Source organism: Mustela putorius, unplaced genomic scaffold, assembly GCF_011764305.1.
Source record: "Mustela putorius furo isolate JIRA1106 unplaced genomic scaffold, ASM1176430v1.1 tig00000992_pilon_pilon_pilon, whole genome shotgun sequence".
In the NCBI taxonomy this organism is placed as follows: domain Eukaryota; kingdom Metazoa; phylum Chordata; class Mammalia; order Carnivora; family Mustelidae; genus Mustela; species Mustela putorius.
The window spans coordinates 3,848,068-3,868,356 of record NW_025421526.1 but is presented as its reverse complement, the minus strand read 5'-3'; the positions used below and the strand labels follow the sequence as shown (position 1 = coordinate 3,868,356).

The 20,289-nt window shown below is 37.4% G+C and overlaps 1 protein-coding gene across 5 annotated transcripts in view; it reads left to right on the top strand.

Annotated features, from left to right (window-relative positions):
- Window positions 1-20,289, top strand: part of STAT4 (signal transducer and activator of transcription 4) — a 99,633-nt gene that overhangs the window by 43,123 nt on the left and 36,221 nt on the right. For all 5 annotated transcript variants that reach the window (XM_045086519.1, XM_045086517.1, XM_045086516.1 and 2 more), the window contains 2 exons: window positions 17,925-18,023; window positions 20,106-20,198. In XM_045086519.1, coding sequence (XP_044942454.1) covers window positions 17,925-18,023; window positions 20,106-20,198 — 192 coding nt within the window. The remainder of the gene's footprint in view (window positions 1-17,924; window positions 18,024-20,105; window positions 20,199-20,289) is intronic.

Sequence of the window (20,289 nt, the reverse complement as noted above, 5' to 3'; positions counted from 1 at the left end):
ATCTTGTCACCTTCCAAAAATAGTGGAGAAGGTGAAAGGAAAGAAGTGTGGATTGCATAGTGCAAGACAGGCAAAAGAAGTAGAAGTGCAGGTGGCAAAATAAAACGAAATCTATTAAATGCAGCAATGAATCCAACTGGGTTAAGCTCTCTTTAAAAACAAGATTTTCACTTCGAATCCAAACAGAAAATTCAGTAACATACTATTTACAAGCAACCCCTAAAATGAGGCTCCAGGAGAGTTAAAAGTAAAAGGCAAGGCAAAGATCTATCCAGCAAATGCAGACAAAAGGAAAGCACGGCCACTATGTATGATGTGATAATACCATTATAAAATAGAAATGAGGCCAAATAGCTGACATTTCTTTAGCATTAAGGACCTTATGACATCTCATTTAATCCTCACGATGGTTAGGAGGTTGTTAGGCAGTGTCAAATTCCAGTCCAAAAGCAGTCATCAGGACAAATATGACTGTAAGAGACAATTTTAAATGAGCATCTACCATTCACAGATCAGTATGCAACAAAGCATTCTGAATCAACACGTGAAGCAGAAGATATAATAAACGCAAGATATGAGATAAGTCAGTAGTCATGGGACACTTTAAGACCATTTTTTCCACTTCTGACTTATCAAGTAGGCAAAAACAAGTGAACAAGATCCAAGTGCTATTATTATTTAATGAAGTCAGTTTAACGATATATCACAGCATTTTAATGGTGAAAATTGCAAATAATCTAAATGCCAACAGTGGAGAATTTATTAAAAGAATCAGATGAGAACTAAGATAACCATCTAACAGCTATTAAAATGATATTATAGATGGTTATTACACAGTTAAGATGCTAAAAAAATGATATTATAGATGTTTAATAACATTATTATCAATTAAATGGTAAAGCAGATACATAATGGGATGTGCTCTGAATTTTATTTTTTTTAAAGTGTGTGTAAACGTATGTAAATGTACACACAGAGAAAATAAACTAAATGGGTACATCAAAATATTGACATCAATTATCTCTGGATGTTGTGATTATGGGTGATTGTATTTTCTCACTGGTTTTTCCCACTTGAAAATTTTCTTCAAAGGGTATTTTGCCTCTGCAATCAGAGAAAAACATAAATGACCTTTGCTTAATGATTGAGTGTGATCTTACAAACATCCCACTTGATTTCCACAACCTAGGAGAGAAAGGGTACAGATTTTACAGGGGATGAAATCAAGGCTTAGAGAGGTAATGTAGCTTTTTTTTTTTTTTTTAATGTCATAGTAAGTGGCTGGACTGGGGTAAAACCCTGACTTCTGACCTCAAATTCTGAGGACTTTCCAGGACATTCTTCTGGGTAAACCATGTCCCCACAAAGGCCTTGTACAAATGTGCTGGTTCAGCATGTCAAATGACTGAGATACTGAGGTAATAAAATAGAGAAACCTATACAGCTTAATAGGATCTTGCATCCAAGCTGATAGGAGAGAGTGGCTGTATTTAATTAGCTCTATGTGAGCAAGAAACTAAGGGAGTGAGATCCTATGTATTGGTGGAAGCCGAAAGTGGAAATAATCACGGAAGCCAGGTCAGCTTCACAGTCTTTGTCACCAAGGGACAAATTCACCTGGTTAACATCTTTTCTAGAGGTGCCCTGATAGAAAAAGATACTCTAGACATAAAGATGTTAGTGTGGCTTGCGTTTTAGGCCAGTCTAAAGACCAATTTGAAGTGTCACCCTGGGTACCTGGAAGCCAAAAGTAGTATTCATTGGTATAGAACTGGGTCTGCGACCGGGCTTTCTGTTCACGGTTTAGTGATAGGTCATTTGTGTCACTTGCCATTACTTATTGACTACTAGCAATTTTTCAATTTCCCTTTCTCTCAGTCGCTGGATAGGTTGTATTGATACTTCTGCTGCAGTTCAAAATACATTGCAGATTTTTGTTCAATGTATACCTTACAGGGACACTTTGAGGGTTGCTTTGTACATGTCAACAATCTTCAGAGAATGGTTACATTTCTTCATATTGGAATGATTTTTCCACTTTTGCTTTAGGAGTTCTAATTTTCACCCAATATGTAAATTAATAAAAGTTTTTACTAATGGAATTTTTGTTGTGAGACTAGTTTTTACATTTTTTTCAACTGCTTAATACAAATCTTTGTAAATATTCAAACAATGAAAAGTCTGACACTAAAAATCCCCTGAAATTCCATCAAAATAAGATAACCACAATGAACATTTTAGTCATTGCCTTCTCATACCTTTACCGAGTAATCACTCATATAATTTACCATAAATTAGGTATTAAATATATACTGCTTTTTTATTGTAAACTTTTTTCTTTTTTCCCCTTTCCTCCATCCATGCCATCACCTCCAAAGATACCATTGATAACCAATGGGTGTTCCTCCATACCTATCCCTGATTACTTAAATAAAACAGGAAAATGTACAATTTATCCCCATTTGTATCATGTGTATGTCTATGGAATTTTGTAAATGGGGAAGTCGAGATTTTGTCCTTTACAAAAATGAAGTTTTATTACTCATTTCTCTGCTTTCCAAAGTTTACCTAAAGAAATCTCTACATTTTAATGGTAACAAATTTTCCATGGCATGGATGTGCCCCAGTTTATTGAGCCATTCCTGTTAGGTGGGCAAACACTTTACCTCCAGGTTTTCTCGATCATATACAGTGTTGTAACAAATAACCTTGTGCATGCATTCTTACAGGCTAATGCTCTTCTTTTTGTGGGCTAGATTCCTAGAAATGGGCTTGCTAGTGAAAGGCATAAGTATTTTAAATTGCAGGAGGTAGCGTCAGATTGCTTTCCAAATAGGTCGTAAAATTTACATTTCCATCAGTACAGTGTATGAGGCCCCTCTGCTCCATATCTCCATTAACAGTAGGTATTTCCCTTTTTTTTTTTTTTCATTTTTGCCTACCTGATGGCTGAGAAATAATATATCTCTTTCTATCTTAAATTTGCTTCTCTCTGACTGGGGCTGGGCATTCTTTCTCACTTTTATTGGTTATTTGGATGTCTTTTCTGTCATTCTCCTATTTACTTTGTTCTCTTGGGCTTTCTCATCAATTTCAAAGGATTCTTGATATATTAGGAATAGACCCATGCTTATATGGTCAATTCATCTATGACAAAGGAGGCAAAAATATACAGTGGAGAAAAGACAGTATTTTCAATAAATGTTGGGAAAACTGGACAGCTGCATACAAAAGAATGAAACTGAACCGCTTTCTTACACAATACACAAAAATACAAAATGTATGAAAGACCTAAATGTGAGACCTGAAACCATAAAATTCTGAGAAGTAAACAGGCAGTAATTTCTTTGACATCAACTGTAAAAAAAATTTTTAGTTATGTCTCTTGAGGTGAGAGAAACAAAAGCAAAACTAAACTATTAGAACTTTACATCACAATAAAAAGCTTTTTTGCAGCAAAGGAAACCTTCAACATGACAATGTACTGAATAGAAGAAGATACTTGCAAATGATAAATCTGATACTGGGTTAGCAGCCAAAATATATAAAGGGCTTACAGAACTCAACACTGAAAAAACAAATAAATAAACCAATTTGAAAACGGGCAGAGGACCCTAGTAGACATGTTTCCAAAGAAGACATAGAGAAGGCCAACAGACGCATGAAAAGATGCTCAGCATCACTAGTTATTGGGGAAATGGAAATCAAAACCACAATGAGGTATTATCTCACACCTGTCAAGAATCAAGTGTTGGTGAGGATGTGGAGAAAAAGGAAGCCTTGTGCGGTATTATGGGAATGTGATTTGGTGCAGCCACAATGAGAAACAGTGTGGAGGTTCTTCAAAAAATGAAAATGAGAAGTACAATACAATCCAGTAACTTCACTACAAAGAGAATGAGAACACTAATTCAAAAGGATGTATGAACCTCTGTGTACTACAGCGTTGGTCATAAATGCCAAGATATAGAAGCAACCGGAGTGTCCATCCATAGACGAACAGATAAAGAAGATGTGGTATGAATAGACAATGGAATATTATGCGGCCATTAAAAAAAGAATGAGGTCTTGTCACCTGCCACAACGTGGATGGACCTAGTGGGTATAAGGCTAAGTGAAACAAGTCAGAGAAAGAAAGTTAAATACCACATGATTTCAGTCACATGTGAAATTTAAGAAACAAAACAAATAAACAAAGTAAAAAAAAAAGACAAAAAACCTCAGACTGTTAAATAGAGAATAAACTGGTGGTTGCCAAAGGTGTGTGTGTGGGTGGGATGGGGTGGAAGTAGATCCATACATACATACATACTCTTGTGATGAGTGCTGAAAAATGCATAGAATCATTGAAGCATTATACTGTACACTTGAAACTAATACAACATTATGCTAATTATACATCAATAAAAAATGTTTAGTATTTTTAAAAGTATCTTTCAGGGTAAATAGCTCTTTCATATGAGTTACTGATATTTTCCTCAGTCTATCATGTGTCTTTTGGTTTTATGATATCTTTTTCCATACAAAAAGTATTCAAATGTACTGAAAAACCCATAAATATTTATGATTTAGAAATACAGTACACTTCCTAGTATATGGGAAGTCCTCCTCCTCCTCCCAACTTGGAGACAATTGATTGGAAGCACACACTGGTGTCGGACTGAATCCTGGCTCCAAGTTACTTCACATCTCTCAGTTAACCTATCTGTAAATTGGGATGATAATATTTATTACAAACAGTTGTCATGAGGATTAAATGAAGCAAAACAAAAAAACACTTAGAAAACTTCCTGACATATTTTAAGCACTAAAAAATTAGCCTTTGCAGTTTCTCTTAACTGTTGTGCAACATTTCTTTCGTATGAACGTTATTGACTCTTCCCTTCAACCCAAACCCTCTGAAAGTGACTCTTGCGAGTCTAACTTCAATTGCATTAAATGTATTTTGGGACATCTAACATTTTGGGACAATTAACATTTTTAAGATACTGTGTATCACATCCTGGAATTCTTGTATGTTTATCCTATGTTATGTTTTTAATTTATGCACTCTTAGATCTCATTGATCTTTTTTCATTTTTATTTTTTAAAGATTTTAGTTATTCGAGAAAATGCATACACAAGCAGGGGGAACAGCCAGCAGAGGGAGAGGGAGAAGCAGGCTCCCTGCTGAGCAAGGAGCCCGACCTGGTCTTGATTCCAGGACCCTGGGATCATGACCTGAGTCAAAGGCAGACATTTAACTGACTGAGCTATCCAGGCACCCCTTAGATCTCATTTAAAATCTTCAATATGATGCTAGTTTATTTCAGATGACTTGAACATTTCTTGTTAAATTTATTCCTAAGTTTTAAAAATTATTTTTCTTATTAGTCTGATTGTAACATTTCCCCCATTTCCAGTTCTAGAGGGCTATTGCCAGTGTAGGAAAAAAACATGGCAGCTTGTTTATTCATTCTAGAATATTTTGACAGTCTCTTGTTTCTGCTGTACATACAGTTATGTCATCAGCACAGAGATGTTGTGTTTACCTTCTTTACCAAGATTGACATTCAATGTTCCATTTTCCTGTCTTTATAGTCTTGTCTTAATACTCTGTAATTGTGACAATGATGTATCCTTGTTATCACAAGAGAAGAAGTGGCAGGGTGACCGAAGGATCTCACCAGACATTAGCCCAGGACACTGATTCCTTTACCATCAATAAAAGATGTGTCTTACCATACAGAAAGCAGGAGATTCAGCTTGGGTATGAACTCATGGAAAATCCTCACGGTTCACATCTCTCCAGGGCAGCCTCACTACCAATGATACTGGCCAGCCAGGGTGGGGATCCCATCAGACCTTTGAGAAGCAAATTTGCCATCTCCTGAAGTATTTCATACCTGCTGTCCTCTTCCAAGTACTCTCAAGACTCTGGTTTCATCTTCCTGGCTACTGGGGACACATGACTAATAAACTCAGTTAGGAGTTTAATTTATTCACCGCATCATTTGATCATTCAACATACGTTTACAAAGTTCCTGGAAAGGGACACCTCTTTCGGGATTAGTCTTGAAGAAGACCAAGCCCTACTTTTGAAAGATAGGGAGTCTAGATGGGGGATCAGATACAGAACTAAATAACGGAACCGCCTTGTGAGAGGCTTTACAATACAAGTAGATGTCAAGATGTCAAGATGTCTGGAATTCCAGACCAGGGTCTGGAATTTGATCCTCCTTTCAAGCTAACAAGTGAGCTTGTTGTTTTCATAGGTGCTAAAAAAAAAGACATGTCTCTGGACCAGAGACAGCAACTTGATTATTGACAGCCAAAGCAGGGCTCTGAGCTTCACGCTCATTTGCGTCGGTTCCCCCACCTGCCCTGAGTCCTGGGGTGAAGCTCTGGGCCCATCATGGTTGTCTGCACACTCAGTGGATTGTATTACAGGAGAACACCCAACTTGAGGAATTCTCTGTTTTTATAGGTAGGCAAAGCAAGCCCACTCTTTGCCTGGGGAGAGACTTGACTTCGTCTAAGGTTGCTTGCTGGAAATACAACCCTGAAAGATGAGTAAAGGATGGCCAGGGTCTTGCCATCTTGCCATTTCCAGCAAGATCATACAGGGACACCCAGGGTCCATGTAGCATAACTGCCAGAGGTATTAAGACCACTGTTGTCTCAGGAAGCGATTTAATAATTTTCTAATCAAATATATGCTCCCTTTCTATTGGTTTGTTTACTTTTCCCCTGTGGCTAGCTACCCTGAGGTTTCAATAAAGCATGGTTAGTCCTTGAAGAGATTTATCATTGAAGCTATTATAATTTCCAGGGAAAATAAAATTAAATGCAGCTGTGGCTTAAGGGGTTTGGTTAAATAAAGAAGGAATGCATTTTTTGAAAGGCAGTAATGATTTGGCGAGGTCATCGTTTATAGAATAAATACACCTAGATTTGAAGGGTTTCTTCTACCTAACTTCCCAGTTCTATGACTTTCCGCAAATGACATAACCCTTGGGCTTCCTATGTACCTTTCAGGTTATTGTCAGCATTAAAAACAAAGCTTATGAAGTCCCCTGCATATAATGGGTATTCAGTAAATGGCAGGTTCTATTACTGTTATGTTCAAACATATAAATGGTAAGTAGAGTTTGTTAACATCTATCTTGTGTTCTTCCTGTCATTTTGAGTTAAGCAGTTCATTTATCTCTTAATTACAAGGCTGTGAATTCCCGAGGAGCACTGAATTTTAGTCATCATAATTATCTAAGCACCTAACTCTTTTTTTCCTCCTTTCAAAGTTTCAAAGCCAACAATGTTTTAAAAAACCTTTCCATATGATAATTGACTCTCTCTGCTTGACTGATTTCACTCAGCATAATCTCTTCCAGTCCCATCCATGTTGCTACAAAAGTTGGGTATTCATCCTTTCTTATGGAGGCATAATACTCCATAGTATGGTATGGTCCATAGTATGGACCACATCTTCTTTATCCATTCGTCCGTTGAAGGGCATCTTGGTTCTTTCCACAGTTTGGTGACTGTGGCCATTGCTGCTATAAACATTGGGGTACAGATGGCCCTTCTTTTCACATCTGTATCTTTGGGGTAAATGCCCAGGAGTGCAATTGCAGGGTCATAGGGAAGTTCTATTTTTAATTTCTTGAGGAATCTCCACACTGTTCTCCAAAGAGGCTGCACCAACTTGCATTCCCACCAACAATGGAAGAGGGTTCCCCTTTCTCCACATCCTCTCCAACACATGTTGTTTCCTGTTTTGTTAATTTTGGCCATTCTAACTGGTGTAAGGTGATATCTCAATGTGGTTTTAATTTGAATCTCCCTGATGGCTAGTGATGATGAACATTTTTTCATGTGTCTGATAGCCATTTGTATGTCTTCATTGGAGCATAACAAATAGCATGGAGGACAAGGGGAGATGGAGAGGAGAAGGGAGTTGGGGGAAATTGGAAGGGGAGGTGAACCATGAGAGACTATGGACTCTAAAAAACAATCTGAGGGGTTTGAATTGGTGGGTGAGTGGGAGGTTGGGGTACCAGGTGGTGGGTATTATAGAGGGCACGGATTGCATGGAGCACTGGGTGTGGTGAAAAAATAATGAATACTGTTATACCGAAAATAAATTAAAAATAATAATAATAATAAATCCTCCAAGGTAAAAAAAAAATAAAAAAATAAAAAACCTTTCATAGTCAAGCAAAGAGAAAGATCTGATATGAAGATGTATGTGTAATTTATCACTTCTTGTTTAGTTTTAATCATAAAAGTAACACATGCTCAAAATTTTCAAAAATTCTAATAATGCCAAAGAATTGAGGTAAAAGTGAAAATTCCCATTCCCCCCAATCCCATTTCCCTGAGGATAATAATTAGAGCTTGATGTGTTCCTCCAGGTTTTTCCTATGCATGCAGAGTGTAGTGTTAATTATTTCCAGAGATCGTATGAATCATGCTCAGGTGAAAGCACTATAGTATTATTTCTAATCGCTAGCTTGTGGGTTTTCTTTTTTTTTTTTTATTCAAAGCAGCTTTTAGTGTACTTATGTTCATGCACAAGTTAGTCCTAAAGAAATGACAAGAAAGTCCCTACTCTTTAACGTTCTGAAAGCCCCAAATACATAGTCTTCCTTTTTCTGGAGTTTTTTTATTCATGTAAATATATTTTCTCAAGCATAACGCAGTCCTCATTATCTTTATAATCAGAATTTTCGTTCATTTCCGTGAAACTAATAGAAGGATTTTTCTTGTAATTTATTTGACAGAGAGATCACAAGTAGGCAGAGGGGCAGGCAGAGAGAGAGGAGGAAGCAGGCTCCCTGCCGAGCATGGAGCCCCATGCGGGGCTCGATTCCAGGACCCCAGGATCACGACCCTAGCCGAAGGCAGAGGCTTTAACCCACTGAGCCACCCAGGTGCCCCCCAATAAAAAGATTTTTATCTTCTATTTGACTTTCCTTTTGTGAGCTTTAAACTTTCCTAATACCTCCAAGAGCAACAAAGAAAACTTATGTTTATAGAGTGCTTTACAAGTTACAAAGCTCTTCCTCAAACATGTGCCTTGCTCTTCTGGTGACTCTGTGATGAGGGTTAAGCATTATCATCCCAACTGACTAATAGGACAATTAAAGTAACGAAGGTTAAAAAGTGACTAACCACAGGTCACACAGCTAGTACAACCACAAACCCATGTCCCTCAGTTTATTAGGGAGCTCTCTGATTCCTTCGCAGAGCAATTGTCCAGAATGAGTTGAGCCTTCACAGACATAGAACATGGCTCAAGAAATATACTCAGAATTTATAGAGGACATTCTTGATTCCTTTAAGTGTTTTCTTTTCATTGAAAAAATAAGCTAAGACAAGCTATAGATACCTGCAGCTAATTTTTAGCTACTTTTTTAAAAGATGGATGTATAATTATCAGCATAAATAGAAAAAAGGCATTGATCATTTCTATCCATGGAGACTGTATACCTCACTACTCTTTTGTCAAGAAAATCGTTGTGGTGATGAGTGGATTCAAAACTAACTGATCAGGAAAGGCAGGCAACTCTATTCATTTGAATTTTTTCATTCCTGGTAAGAGAAATAGCATAAGGATATGTGAGAACTGTGACTTCAATAAGATGATTAAAAAACAGGCTTTTTTTTTTAGAGTGGTCTTAAGTTTACCAAAAAACTGAGTGGAATGAGTAAGAGTTCCCACCGACTCCCTTAGTCTCCCTCACCTCTGCCAGAGAGTTTCCCTGTCATTAGTATCTGGCATTCAGAGTGGTGCGTTTGTTACGGCTGATGACTCAATAATACCTTATCATTAAAGTCTATAGAGTACGTTAGGGTTCACTCTTTGTATTACACCGTTCTGTGGGTCTTACCTGCAGAGTCCTATATCCACCATTATAGTCTCCTTTAGAAAAGTTTTTCTGCCCTAAAATCCCCTGTGTCCCTTCTTCCCTCCCTGCCCCCCAACTCTTGGCAACCTCTGATCCTTTTTCTATCTCCATAGTTTTTCCATAGAGTTCATAGCCTTTTAATGTTGGCTTATTTCATTTAGCAATGGTTTTAAGTTTCTTCTTTGTGTAGCTTGATAGCTCATTTCATTTTATCACTAAATAATATTCTATCATATAGATGGATCAGTTTCTTTATCCATTCACCTATTGAAGGATATTTTGGTTGCTTCTAAGTTTTGGTGGTTATGAATAAAGTGGCCTTAAACTTTGTGTGCCAGTTTCGGTGTGAACATAAGTTTCTAATTCATCTGGGTAAATACCTAGGAGCGTGATTGCTGGATTAGATGGTAGGAGCATGTTTAACTTTGTAAGAAGCTGTCAAACTATCTTCCAAAGTGGCTACACAACGTGAAAGTTCCTGCTACGCCAGTTCCTCATCTTTATTTGGTATAATGTGTTTTGGATTTAATCTTTCCAACAGATGTGCAGTGGTATCTCACAGTGGTTTTCATTATCAGGAAAATCATTATTTTAAAAATCTGTTAGACTCATCTTCCTACATCTAAATTAGCCTTAAGACAACTAAATCAGCTCATGTTCAAATTAGTGGGGGGGGGGGTTTCCACCATAAACATATATATTCTTACGATTCAGTGAGGAAATACTAGGTAGAAGCCATGAAGAAAAACCATGTGCTCAGAATAAAGGGAAGGAAATAGTAAAAGGTTGGAGCTGAGAACAGATTGTCAAGTAGAAATTGGCCAGTGTGTTTGGCACTGGTATGGGGCCAGGAAAAAAATGATTTAACAGCAGTATTGGGGATGATAAAAGGGAAGAGAGCTAATTGGCAACCAAAAGTGTGTAGTAGATTGCAGATTGCCAATAAGAATATGAACGAAAACATTTGACTCCGTGATTGGAGACAACTGCTTCATAACCGAGAGATACCATAGAAGAAGAAATGTCAACATTTGAGCATAGTGTAGTTGTAGGTAGTTAAAACCAATGAGAAGTCAAGATTTCTCTCACTGATGTTGGGAGTAGAGCTGATATAGCAGAGGCAGGCAGTGCCCTGCCCATATCCCCCTGGGCTTCATCATTTTAGTTCAATGTGGTGGAGTGTCAACATTTACATTTCTTTTGCTAATGGGAGTAATGAAGACAAGAATTGGAGTAGAAATACCTTATTTCCTTGGGGTGCCTGCATGGCTTGGATGGTTAAGCGTCTGCCTTCGGCTCAGGTCCTGATCTCAAGGTCCTGATCACAAGGTCCTGGGATCAAGCCCCGTGTCCAGCTCTCAGCTCACTGGAGAGTCTATGTCTCCCTTTTGTGCTTTCTCCCTCTCTCTATCTCTTTTCTCTCTCTCTCTCTATCTCTCAAGTGAATGCATAAAATCTTTAAAAAGTAATAATAAAGCAACCTATTTCCCAAAACCCTTATGTAGGGAGGTCTGTCACATGTTTTTTACTGGCTCCCAGCCCATCTTAGCCACTGACTTGATAAACCCCCTTTTCCAGATGGCTCTTTTTCTTTGTCTCAGTTACCCTCCCTTCCATAACTGTGTTTTTGCACTGGAATTCCTATTTCAGGATCAGCTTTTGGAGGAACCCAAGCTCAGGCAGTTGTTGGTTACATGTTTCTTTAGAATCCCACTGATTACTACTGTCTCTCTCATTCAAACCTACCCCGAACCTTCTCCTTGTATCTGTGCAGGGACCTATTGCTCTCATCCTGAAGTTGCCAAGTCACTGCAGCCAGGAAACAACATCTGATCATTCTTGCACAATGCAGAAGAAATTAATTAAATATAGTGTTAATGCTTCCTCATGTGTTTGCATTTTAAAGGGGATCCTTGGAGAAAGAACCAGAGGAGTGAGAGTCTAGTTGGGAATTCTGATTCTGTGCCACCTGAATGAAGGAGGTTCTTTTGAGCAAGACTTCTCATATCCTTTACCTCTGATTCTGGTACTCCTTGGACCATTTGGGAGAAGAAAAGCAGATGAACTTGTCCCTCTTTAGTGATGAGTCAAAATTAGAAATTAGATGGAAGGGTAGAAGAAGAGGAGTTTGAAGGAAAGCCAAAAAATTCAGCATAAAGCAGCAGCAAGAACAAAACAGCATATTTATTAATTCTAAGACACCTTTTTGTCAGCATTTTAATCTCTGAAATGAAATTGCATCATATAATCAATAGCATCTCTTACTTATTGTGGCAAACACAATGTCGTTGTCATTGCCTGTGATGTGAAATTGGGTCACAGCTCTTCGTGTTGTTGTCTCTTCAGTTGAGTGATGTGCACTGTTGGCGTAGCATATGTTGAGTTTAATTGCTGTTTAAAGTGTCGTCAGTATAATAGTGCTTTAGGATTGAAACAAACAGCTATCATGTATGCAGAACGGGGTAGGAACAGATCAGCAGGGTATAAATTTGATATTTGTTAAGCAAATTATTTGTCACTGGATAGATGATCCTAAATTCCATATTTTCATGGAAAATAACAGTAAAGTGCTTTATAGGATGTAAGAAAGGAAGAAAGATGCACATGGGTAGAAGTTGTGTAATATTTTATTAGTGAGATTCATGCAAAAGAATTTCCTATCATACACAAAGCAACAGTGGCAAGAGAAATTGCCCAATTCCTCACAATAGGTGAACGAAATCTCAGTGCGGCAGAAAGCTAGAGTAAATGAATCATGCATTGCAAGGAATTATCTTGAAGATGTATGATATCCATTTATCAGAAATTTCCTGCTGATTTGGAACAGAATGCACTTAACATCCAGCATGATGCCGTTGCAGACAAAGTTCAATATGTGTTCAATCAAATAAGCAATGCCTGAGATGGGAATTTGCTTTCTTTGAGGAGACTTAGAATTACACTGTCGATGCAAACAGATCTTTAAAGGGATCAAGAGTATGAGTTTGATTTATGATAAGCGCTGTGTCACTGAAATCTTATACCTGCCAATTGCTGAAGTTACTGCCGTATTTAATTTAATTTAAGCAATGTCCTTCTTCTAAATGCATAGTGATATGGTGGTTAATCATGATGACATGACTAGGCCAGTACAGTCCCTCCCTGTTTCTGTCAGCAAACCATTTGAGGACCACTTGCAGAAGGAGTGTGAGTCCTGGTTCTTGCCTGAGAATTTTCTATTAAGAACTTCTGGTAAGATCAAGAAAGCGACAGTGTCAAAACTTACAGGATGGAGACAGTAGATCTGCACACTTAAAAGAAATACCAGCTCATCAACATTCTTGATGTCCCAGAAGACATTATTTTATGGAAAAATATGAATTCCAATGAAGTTTCAGAAAATTTGAATTCTAAGTATGTGCAGGAGTTTCAGGAATCCATTAACCAATTTACTTCACAGGTATTTACCCTTTTTATATATGCATAGTACTGCTATGTGATTTTAAATATTTATATCTCTGTAGAAATAAATCCCACCCTTTCAGTAAGTATAAGATAAAAATTCCAAGTGATAAAAGGCATTATGTCATAGTTTATATTTTTGCTTCAAAGCTAAGAGAATCATTAAAGTTCAGTTCATGGAAATGGAAGGTCTGACTCACTAGCAATATATAAGTCTGTGTGTGACAGCACCACAAGGAGAAAAATCCACAGAATAGATTTCAATATATCTCTTTCAATAACTTATAAAATTAATCAGGAAAAAAATCCACAAGGATGCATAAATTTGAACAAAACAATGAGCAAACGGGTTAATGAGCCTGTATAAGACATTTGCACCGAACAGAGTTTGCGTTCTCCACGAGCTTTGGAAAGGTCCGGAACCTGGGCCGCAGAGCAAGTCTCAGTGGTCGAAGTCACTCAGAACATCTATTCTGATGAGAATGTTTAAATCTGTTAAAAAACATTGGTTGGGGGGGTGGTCTGGGTGGCTCAGTCGGCAGCACCTGATTCTGGTATTGGCTCAGGTCATGGTCTCAGGGTCGTTAAGATGGAGCCCTACATCAGGCTCCGTGCTGGGCGTGGAGCCTGCTTAAGATTCTCTCTCTCCCTGCTCGTAATGCCCCACTCAAGCACTCACTCTCTCTCTCTCTCTTTCTTGCTAAAATAAAATAAATAAATATAATCCTTTTTAAAAAAATGCTTAAAAAAACAGAGAAGTAGAAAACCCCTATGTTTGGAAATTAACCAATGCATTTCTAAATAAGACTTAGGATGAATTTAAAACTCTGATGGCTGGGGCGCCTGGGTGGCTCAGTGGGTTAAGCCGCTCCCTTCGGCTCAGGTCATGATCTCAGGGTCCTGGGATCGAGCCCCGCATCGGGCTCTCTGCTCAGCAGGGAGCCTGCTTCCCTCTCTCTCTCTCTGCCTGCCTCTCCATCTACTTGTGATTTCTCTCTGTCAAATAAATAAATAAAATCTTTAAAAAAATAAATAAAAAATAAATAAAACTCTGATGGAAGCTAGATGTTAGATAAGGGAGAAAATGTTACCGATATGCACACAAGATATGATTTGTGTATGTAGAAAATTCAAGAGAGTCTACGGATAAATTGTTAGAATTGTTAAGAGATATTAAAAACACATTAGAGTCAATAAGAGTTTAGCAAATTTTCTAGTTTCAAAATCAATATATGGGTGTCAAATATATTTCCACATGCCAGCAAAAACAATTAAGAAAGAAAGACACTATTTATTCTGTTGTCAAAATACCAATTATATGGAAATAAACCTAACAAAAAATGTGTAAAATCCCCATAGATAATTATAATGCTTAATAGAGAGACATTAGAGAAGACCCCAATAAATGGATTAGAATGCAATTATAAAGATGCCAAGTCCCCCAAACGTATCTAAAGATAGAGTGCCATTCAGATTCTCAGTGTGGTTATATACGTGTGCAGGCTGACAAGCTTGTCTTCAAGTTTATATGGAAATGCAAAGAAATTTATTCTAGATGACATCAAAATTTATTATAAAGGTCTAGTAATTAAAATAAGCTGTTGACACAACAGAGGTAGAATTCTAAGATGGAATGGAGTCCAGAAGCAAAACCATCCATGTGTGGACCTCGACTTATCAAAGAAGTGGCCCAACAGAGCCTGGCGAAAAAACAGAATGTTCAATAAATATCGTCAGAGCTGTGTATCCATACAGAAAATGTGAAAAGGACCCACTCATTATTCTCAAGCTCCAAGTGAGGTACAGCGAAAGGCATCACTATAAAGACTTAGCAGGAAAAAAAACACAACCTCTATGACTGCAGGTTAGGGAAGGATTTTGTAAGCCATAAAAAGCACTAACCATAAAGGGAAGAAGTAATAAATTTGACTTCACTAAAATAGAAACTTCTACTCATTGCCATTTGGGAAAAGACAAGCAACAGGGCAGAAGATATAAGCACTACACATGCATGAGACACAACAGAAAATGTACAGTTTTCCTCTCTCGGGTGTTCTCGCCTCCTACCAACTCAAACTCAGGGGAGTTTTGTTTTGTTTTGTTTTGTTTAGGTTTGGTTTTGGTTTTGGCAGCTTTTTTTTTTTTTTTTTTTTTGAGGTTCATATACATGGTAACAGAAAGGTGAACATGAGTACACCTTTGATATTTACGAAAATAAAAAGCACTAATTTGGTTTTTAATATAAGGATCAATTTTCTGTAAGCAGTTTTTGTCTCATACATTTAAGGGACGAACTAAGTTAGGAAAAATGTGCAAAAAAAGTAAAAAGATAGCCTAGATGAACACGATGGTGCTCTGTGCTCTGGACAAGGCAGAAAAATGAATAGTTTAACCTTCTAAGATGTGAGGGGAAGCTGAATCTGAAAGGGAAGGTAAACAGTGCAAGTAGAAAAGGAAAAGCAAAATGTGCACAACAGAGCTGAGAACTGTAGAAAGATGGTATCTGAATGATCATGGAAAAGCTCCTACGATGGTGAGAAAAACAAGGACAAGGAATGGTGATTCTGGGGTCTTAGAGAAACTCCAGATCTTGGACGGGAGGGAAGAGGAGTTTTCAAATTTACTCAAGGAACAGAGCCTCCAAAGGAGCCCCAGAAGAAACTTTATTTTTAACAATGGAATATTTACAAAATAAGGGCAAAATGAGAAGACATCGTTTTTCTTGGGAAGTTGAATAGAAGGTATATGGAAAACATCAGTAGATAGGAAAATTAACAACAGGAACAAATTCTTCTAACTAGAGAGAATCTGAAATTGTCAGCATGCAGAAATGGGAAATTTGGTATCTCTGCTTAATAAAAAGGATCATTTTAATTTCTGTACCTTATGAGCTTCTGTCAATTCATTTTTATTTTTTGGAGCTTTCAGATTCAAGAGGGAAAGTAGAGTTTTGAAGGCTGTAGAATATGGAAGAGCGGGAACTCAGAAGCTTGGTGTTGATACCCTCATTTTATGAATAGAAGTCATAAGTAATGTGCATCATCGAATAAAATTGTGGCAGCAGTGAACATCATAAAAATGTTTACAACCTCATTTCTTCCCTTGAAAGGCCTTTTACTTTGTCTCTTCCAGTCCCGTCCATGTTGCTACAAAAGTTGGGTATTCATCTTTTCTGATGGAGGCATAATACTCCATAGTGTATATGGACCACATCTTCCTTATCCGTTCGTCCCTTGAAGGGCATCTTGGTTCTTTCCACAGTTGGGCGACCATGGCCATTGCTGCTATAAACATTGGGGGTACAGATGGCCCTTCTTTTCACTACATCTGTATCTTTGGGGTAAATACCCAGGAGTGCAATTGCAGGGTCATAAGGAAGTTCTATTTTTAATTTCTTGAGGAATCTCCACACTGTTCTCCAAAGAGGCTGCACCAACTTGTATTCCCACCAACAATGGAAGAGGGTTCCCCTTTCTCCACATCCTCTCCAACACATGTTGTTTCCTGTTTTGTTAATTTTGGCCATTCTAACTGGTGTAAGGTGATATCTCAATGTGGTTTTAATTTGAATCTCCCTGAGGGCTAATGATGATGAACATTTTTTCATGTGTCTGATAGCCATTTGTATGTCTTGATTGTCTTGATATTCCTCCTTTTGATTCATTGTTAATTTTCCGTTTTATGGGTCGTTATTTCATTGTTTCTCTTACTGACCCGTTTGACCATTTTGTAGATTATTAGCATGTCTTTCAGAGAGGAGAGGACAGGAGAGGGGAGGGAAAATAAATAAATGTGTTTGTCTACACTTACTAAGCTTCCTATTTACCCCGGCTTGGAAAAGCTCAATTAACAAAGACATTTAACACTACTGACTAAAAGGATGGTGGTGTTGGGATTAGCCCTATAACCCAAAACAACTGAAACACCTACAGGGTCTTGGCAGTTGAGGTAAATTAGTGCCTGGGGTTCTCAGTGCTGGACACAATGGCAGCTGTGGGCAGTACCTGCTCCTCCTGAAGGGATTACAATATGTGACTTACACAGCACATCTAGCGCCTGAATTAAACCCGCAGGCTGCCAGTTTCCAAAGTCTGCACCATTTGCATGGGTAATAAATGTATATGCTTAGATCTGAGAAAAATATTGTTGCTGAAATGTGTGTAGCCTCACTCTAGTAAATTCGTAGAGTTATAATCTAGTTGACATAAACAACACCAAACAGGGACCAAAAGAATGCTTTAAGTATACCATCAAGTACAGAGTTAGCAAGTGAACAGCTGGGACCACCCTGGTTCCTAATAATTTACAAAGAAGTAACTCTTTTACCTAAAACCTATCCTAAGCCTAAAATAAATGGATCCTCCCGAGTGTGTGTTCAGGGCCTTTTCTACAGAGGTGTTCAAGAATTATTTTTAATTTACTCCGCATGAGTTTCACAATCTAGGTTTCTGTGGCTTTAGAAGACACTGTTGAAACAAATCCCAAATAATTTCATATGTTTTTTGAGGGATTATTTTTTCTTTATGAGTAGTGATGTTTTCATATGATGTTTATATTTAAGCTTTTATGTTTGTTTTTCTGACTTTTTTCTAGGGAAAATTTCATGGCAATCCAATGCACGTAGCTGTGGTTATTTCAAACTGTTTAAGGGAAGAGAGAAGAATATTGGCTGCAGCCAATATGCCCGTTCAGGTAATATTTTCTGAACTTGTGGTCTTGTTATCTCCCTGAACTCAATTTTTCTGAAACAGAAATTCTTATCTTCTTCCCAGACGTTACCTATGTTAATGGTGCCACTATCCTCCAATACACTTGGAATCAAGGTCTTTGAGTAATTCCTTTTCTCTGCCTCCATACTGAGCTAATTACCAAGGCTTTCTGGAGTTTGTTTCTGGAATCCTATCTATAAATTCTTTTCTCTTTCTATTGGTTCCACTCTGGTCCATGGTCTTACAGTACCAGTTGAGGGATGAAGTTCACTGCCTCCTGGCTGAAGTCCCAGCTCCATGTGGACTTTGCTTCCTTCAGCAGGATTATCCTCAGGGGTCGATCTTTGTCAAAACCTTCTATGGCTCTGGACTTCTACTCCCCACCACCCGGAAACTATACACACAAAATTTTATCTGATGAAAATTCCATAAATACTTGCTTGTTGTTTGTTTCAATGTACTTTGCCCTGCCCTATTTTAGATTATATTTTGTCATACTATCCTCAATGAATTCAGAGCTTCCATCAAAGAAAGACTAACAGAGGGAATCAATTAAGTCCTTGGGAATACTTTTTCAGTTAGTCCTTATAAAAAGGGAGAGTATGTAAGTAATCAATTTCTAGATGATGTTCTCCATAACTTAGTAAATCATATACTATATGTATATCAATACTGTATTTATTTTTAAAGGTCCCAGGAAAATATCTTTTTTTGAGCTGTTAAAATTTTTAGACTTAGCTATTTTCACATGATGGCTGTTTTTGGAGAAATACAGAATTTTAATAATTCACTCTTCTTATTTTTTACATAAAGGATAATATTTTTAATTTAAAATATATAAATATAAATTAAATATTAATTAAATATAGAAAATATGTTTAAAATATAGTGCTTCTACGGTAAATTTAGTTTGATTCAGTACATTTTGGGTAAAAATTAAGATGCTATTACTACTAACATATGATATTCTCATTTATATACTCAGCTATCCTTTTCTATATCCCTCTTTTCCTCAGTCATTTTAGTGTGTGTGTGTGGTAGGGGGGTGTTGTCTTCAAATATCAGGTATCAGTCAAATTAGAAACTACATACAATCTGCCAATATGACATACTACCACGAGAGACGCACTGGTGTGTTAATTTTAAAACTTCAAACCAATATACAAATGTATGGGAGCATATATATGGGAGGGGGAGTTGTAACTATTTTTCTATCTGAAGAATGCGGTGTAGTTGGAAGAACACTTGACTGGTAGCCACGCACATTGCTTCTGCTTGAGGTTGCACTCCTGATTTGCTTAGTCTAGTCATCAGGCTTTCTAAACCGTAGCTCTTCACCCAACTCTAAGGCAAAAGGGTTGCCGATATTCTAACTCTCATTTTGGTATCTATGTGGCTTGATATCTAAGGAGCACATCAGTGTCTCTATATCTAAGGAACACTCAATGTTAGATTATTTGAATGGCCAAGAAATGGTGCATGGAAATGTTGGTTAGCCTTTCTATTTAACTGGGCTAATATTTTTAGATATTCTTTAGTGAACAACTTTTGTTCCAGTGTAGAAGTAAATCTCATCCCAGCAAAGTCAACATCCCTAATTCTGAATTTAAGTCCAATTTAATGTAGCTTCACTATACTCATTTTTAACTTACATTTATTCATTTTAGGGAATTTCAAAAGTAACATAGGTCTGTTATAGAAAATTAGGAAAGAAAGTTTAAGCCATAAAATCATCTGTAATTTCACTTACCTATTGATAATGTTTTGGTGTGTGTGTTCTTCCATATGTACTTAGTTTGCATGTCTATGCGTATATCTATATCTGTATCTGTTAGGAAGAGGACTCATAAATGTGTGGTGTTTTTATAACTTGCTCTATTTCTTAACAACTTAATGCTACTTTAAATGTCATTAAATTTTTTTTCCAAAGTATTCTTTTTAATGGCTTTATAGTATTCCATACCCTATAAATCCAAGCCTCAGTTCAAAGTGTACCACATATACTACATTTATCATAAGCTTGTTTTATTGACATCACTGAAATTTCAAAACATTCTTTCCCCAGGGTCCTCTGGAGAAATCCTTACAAAATTCTTCAGTTTCAGAAAGGCAGAGGAATGTGGAACACAAAGTGGCTGCCATTAAAAATAGTGTACAGGTGAGTGATCGCACAGAAACCTAGCAAGGCTAACTGTGGCCTCCAGACATCTAACTGCACCCAAAGTTAGCTCTTACAGAAATCACAGGAC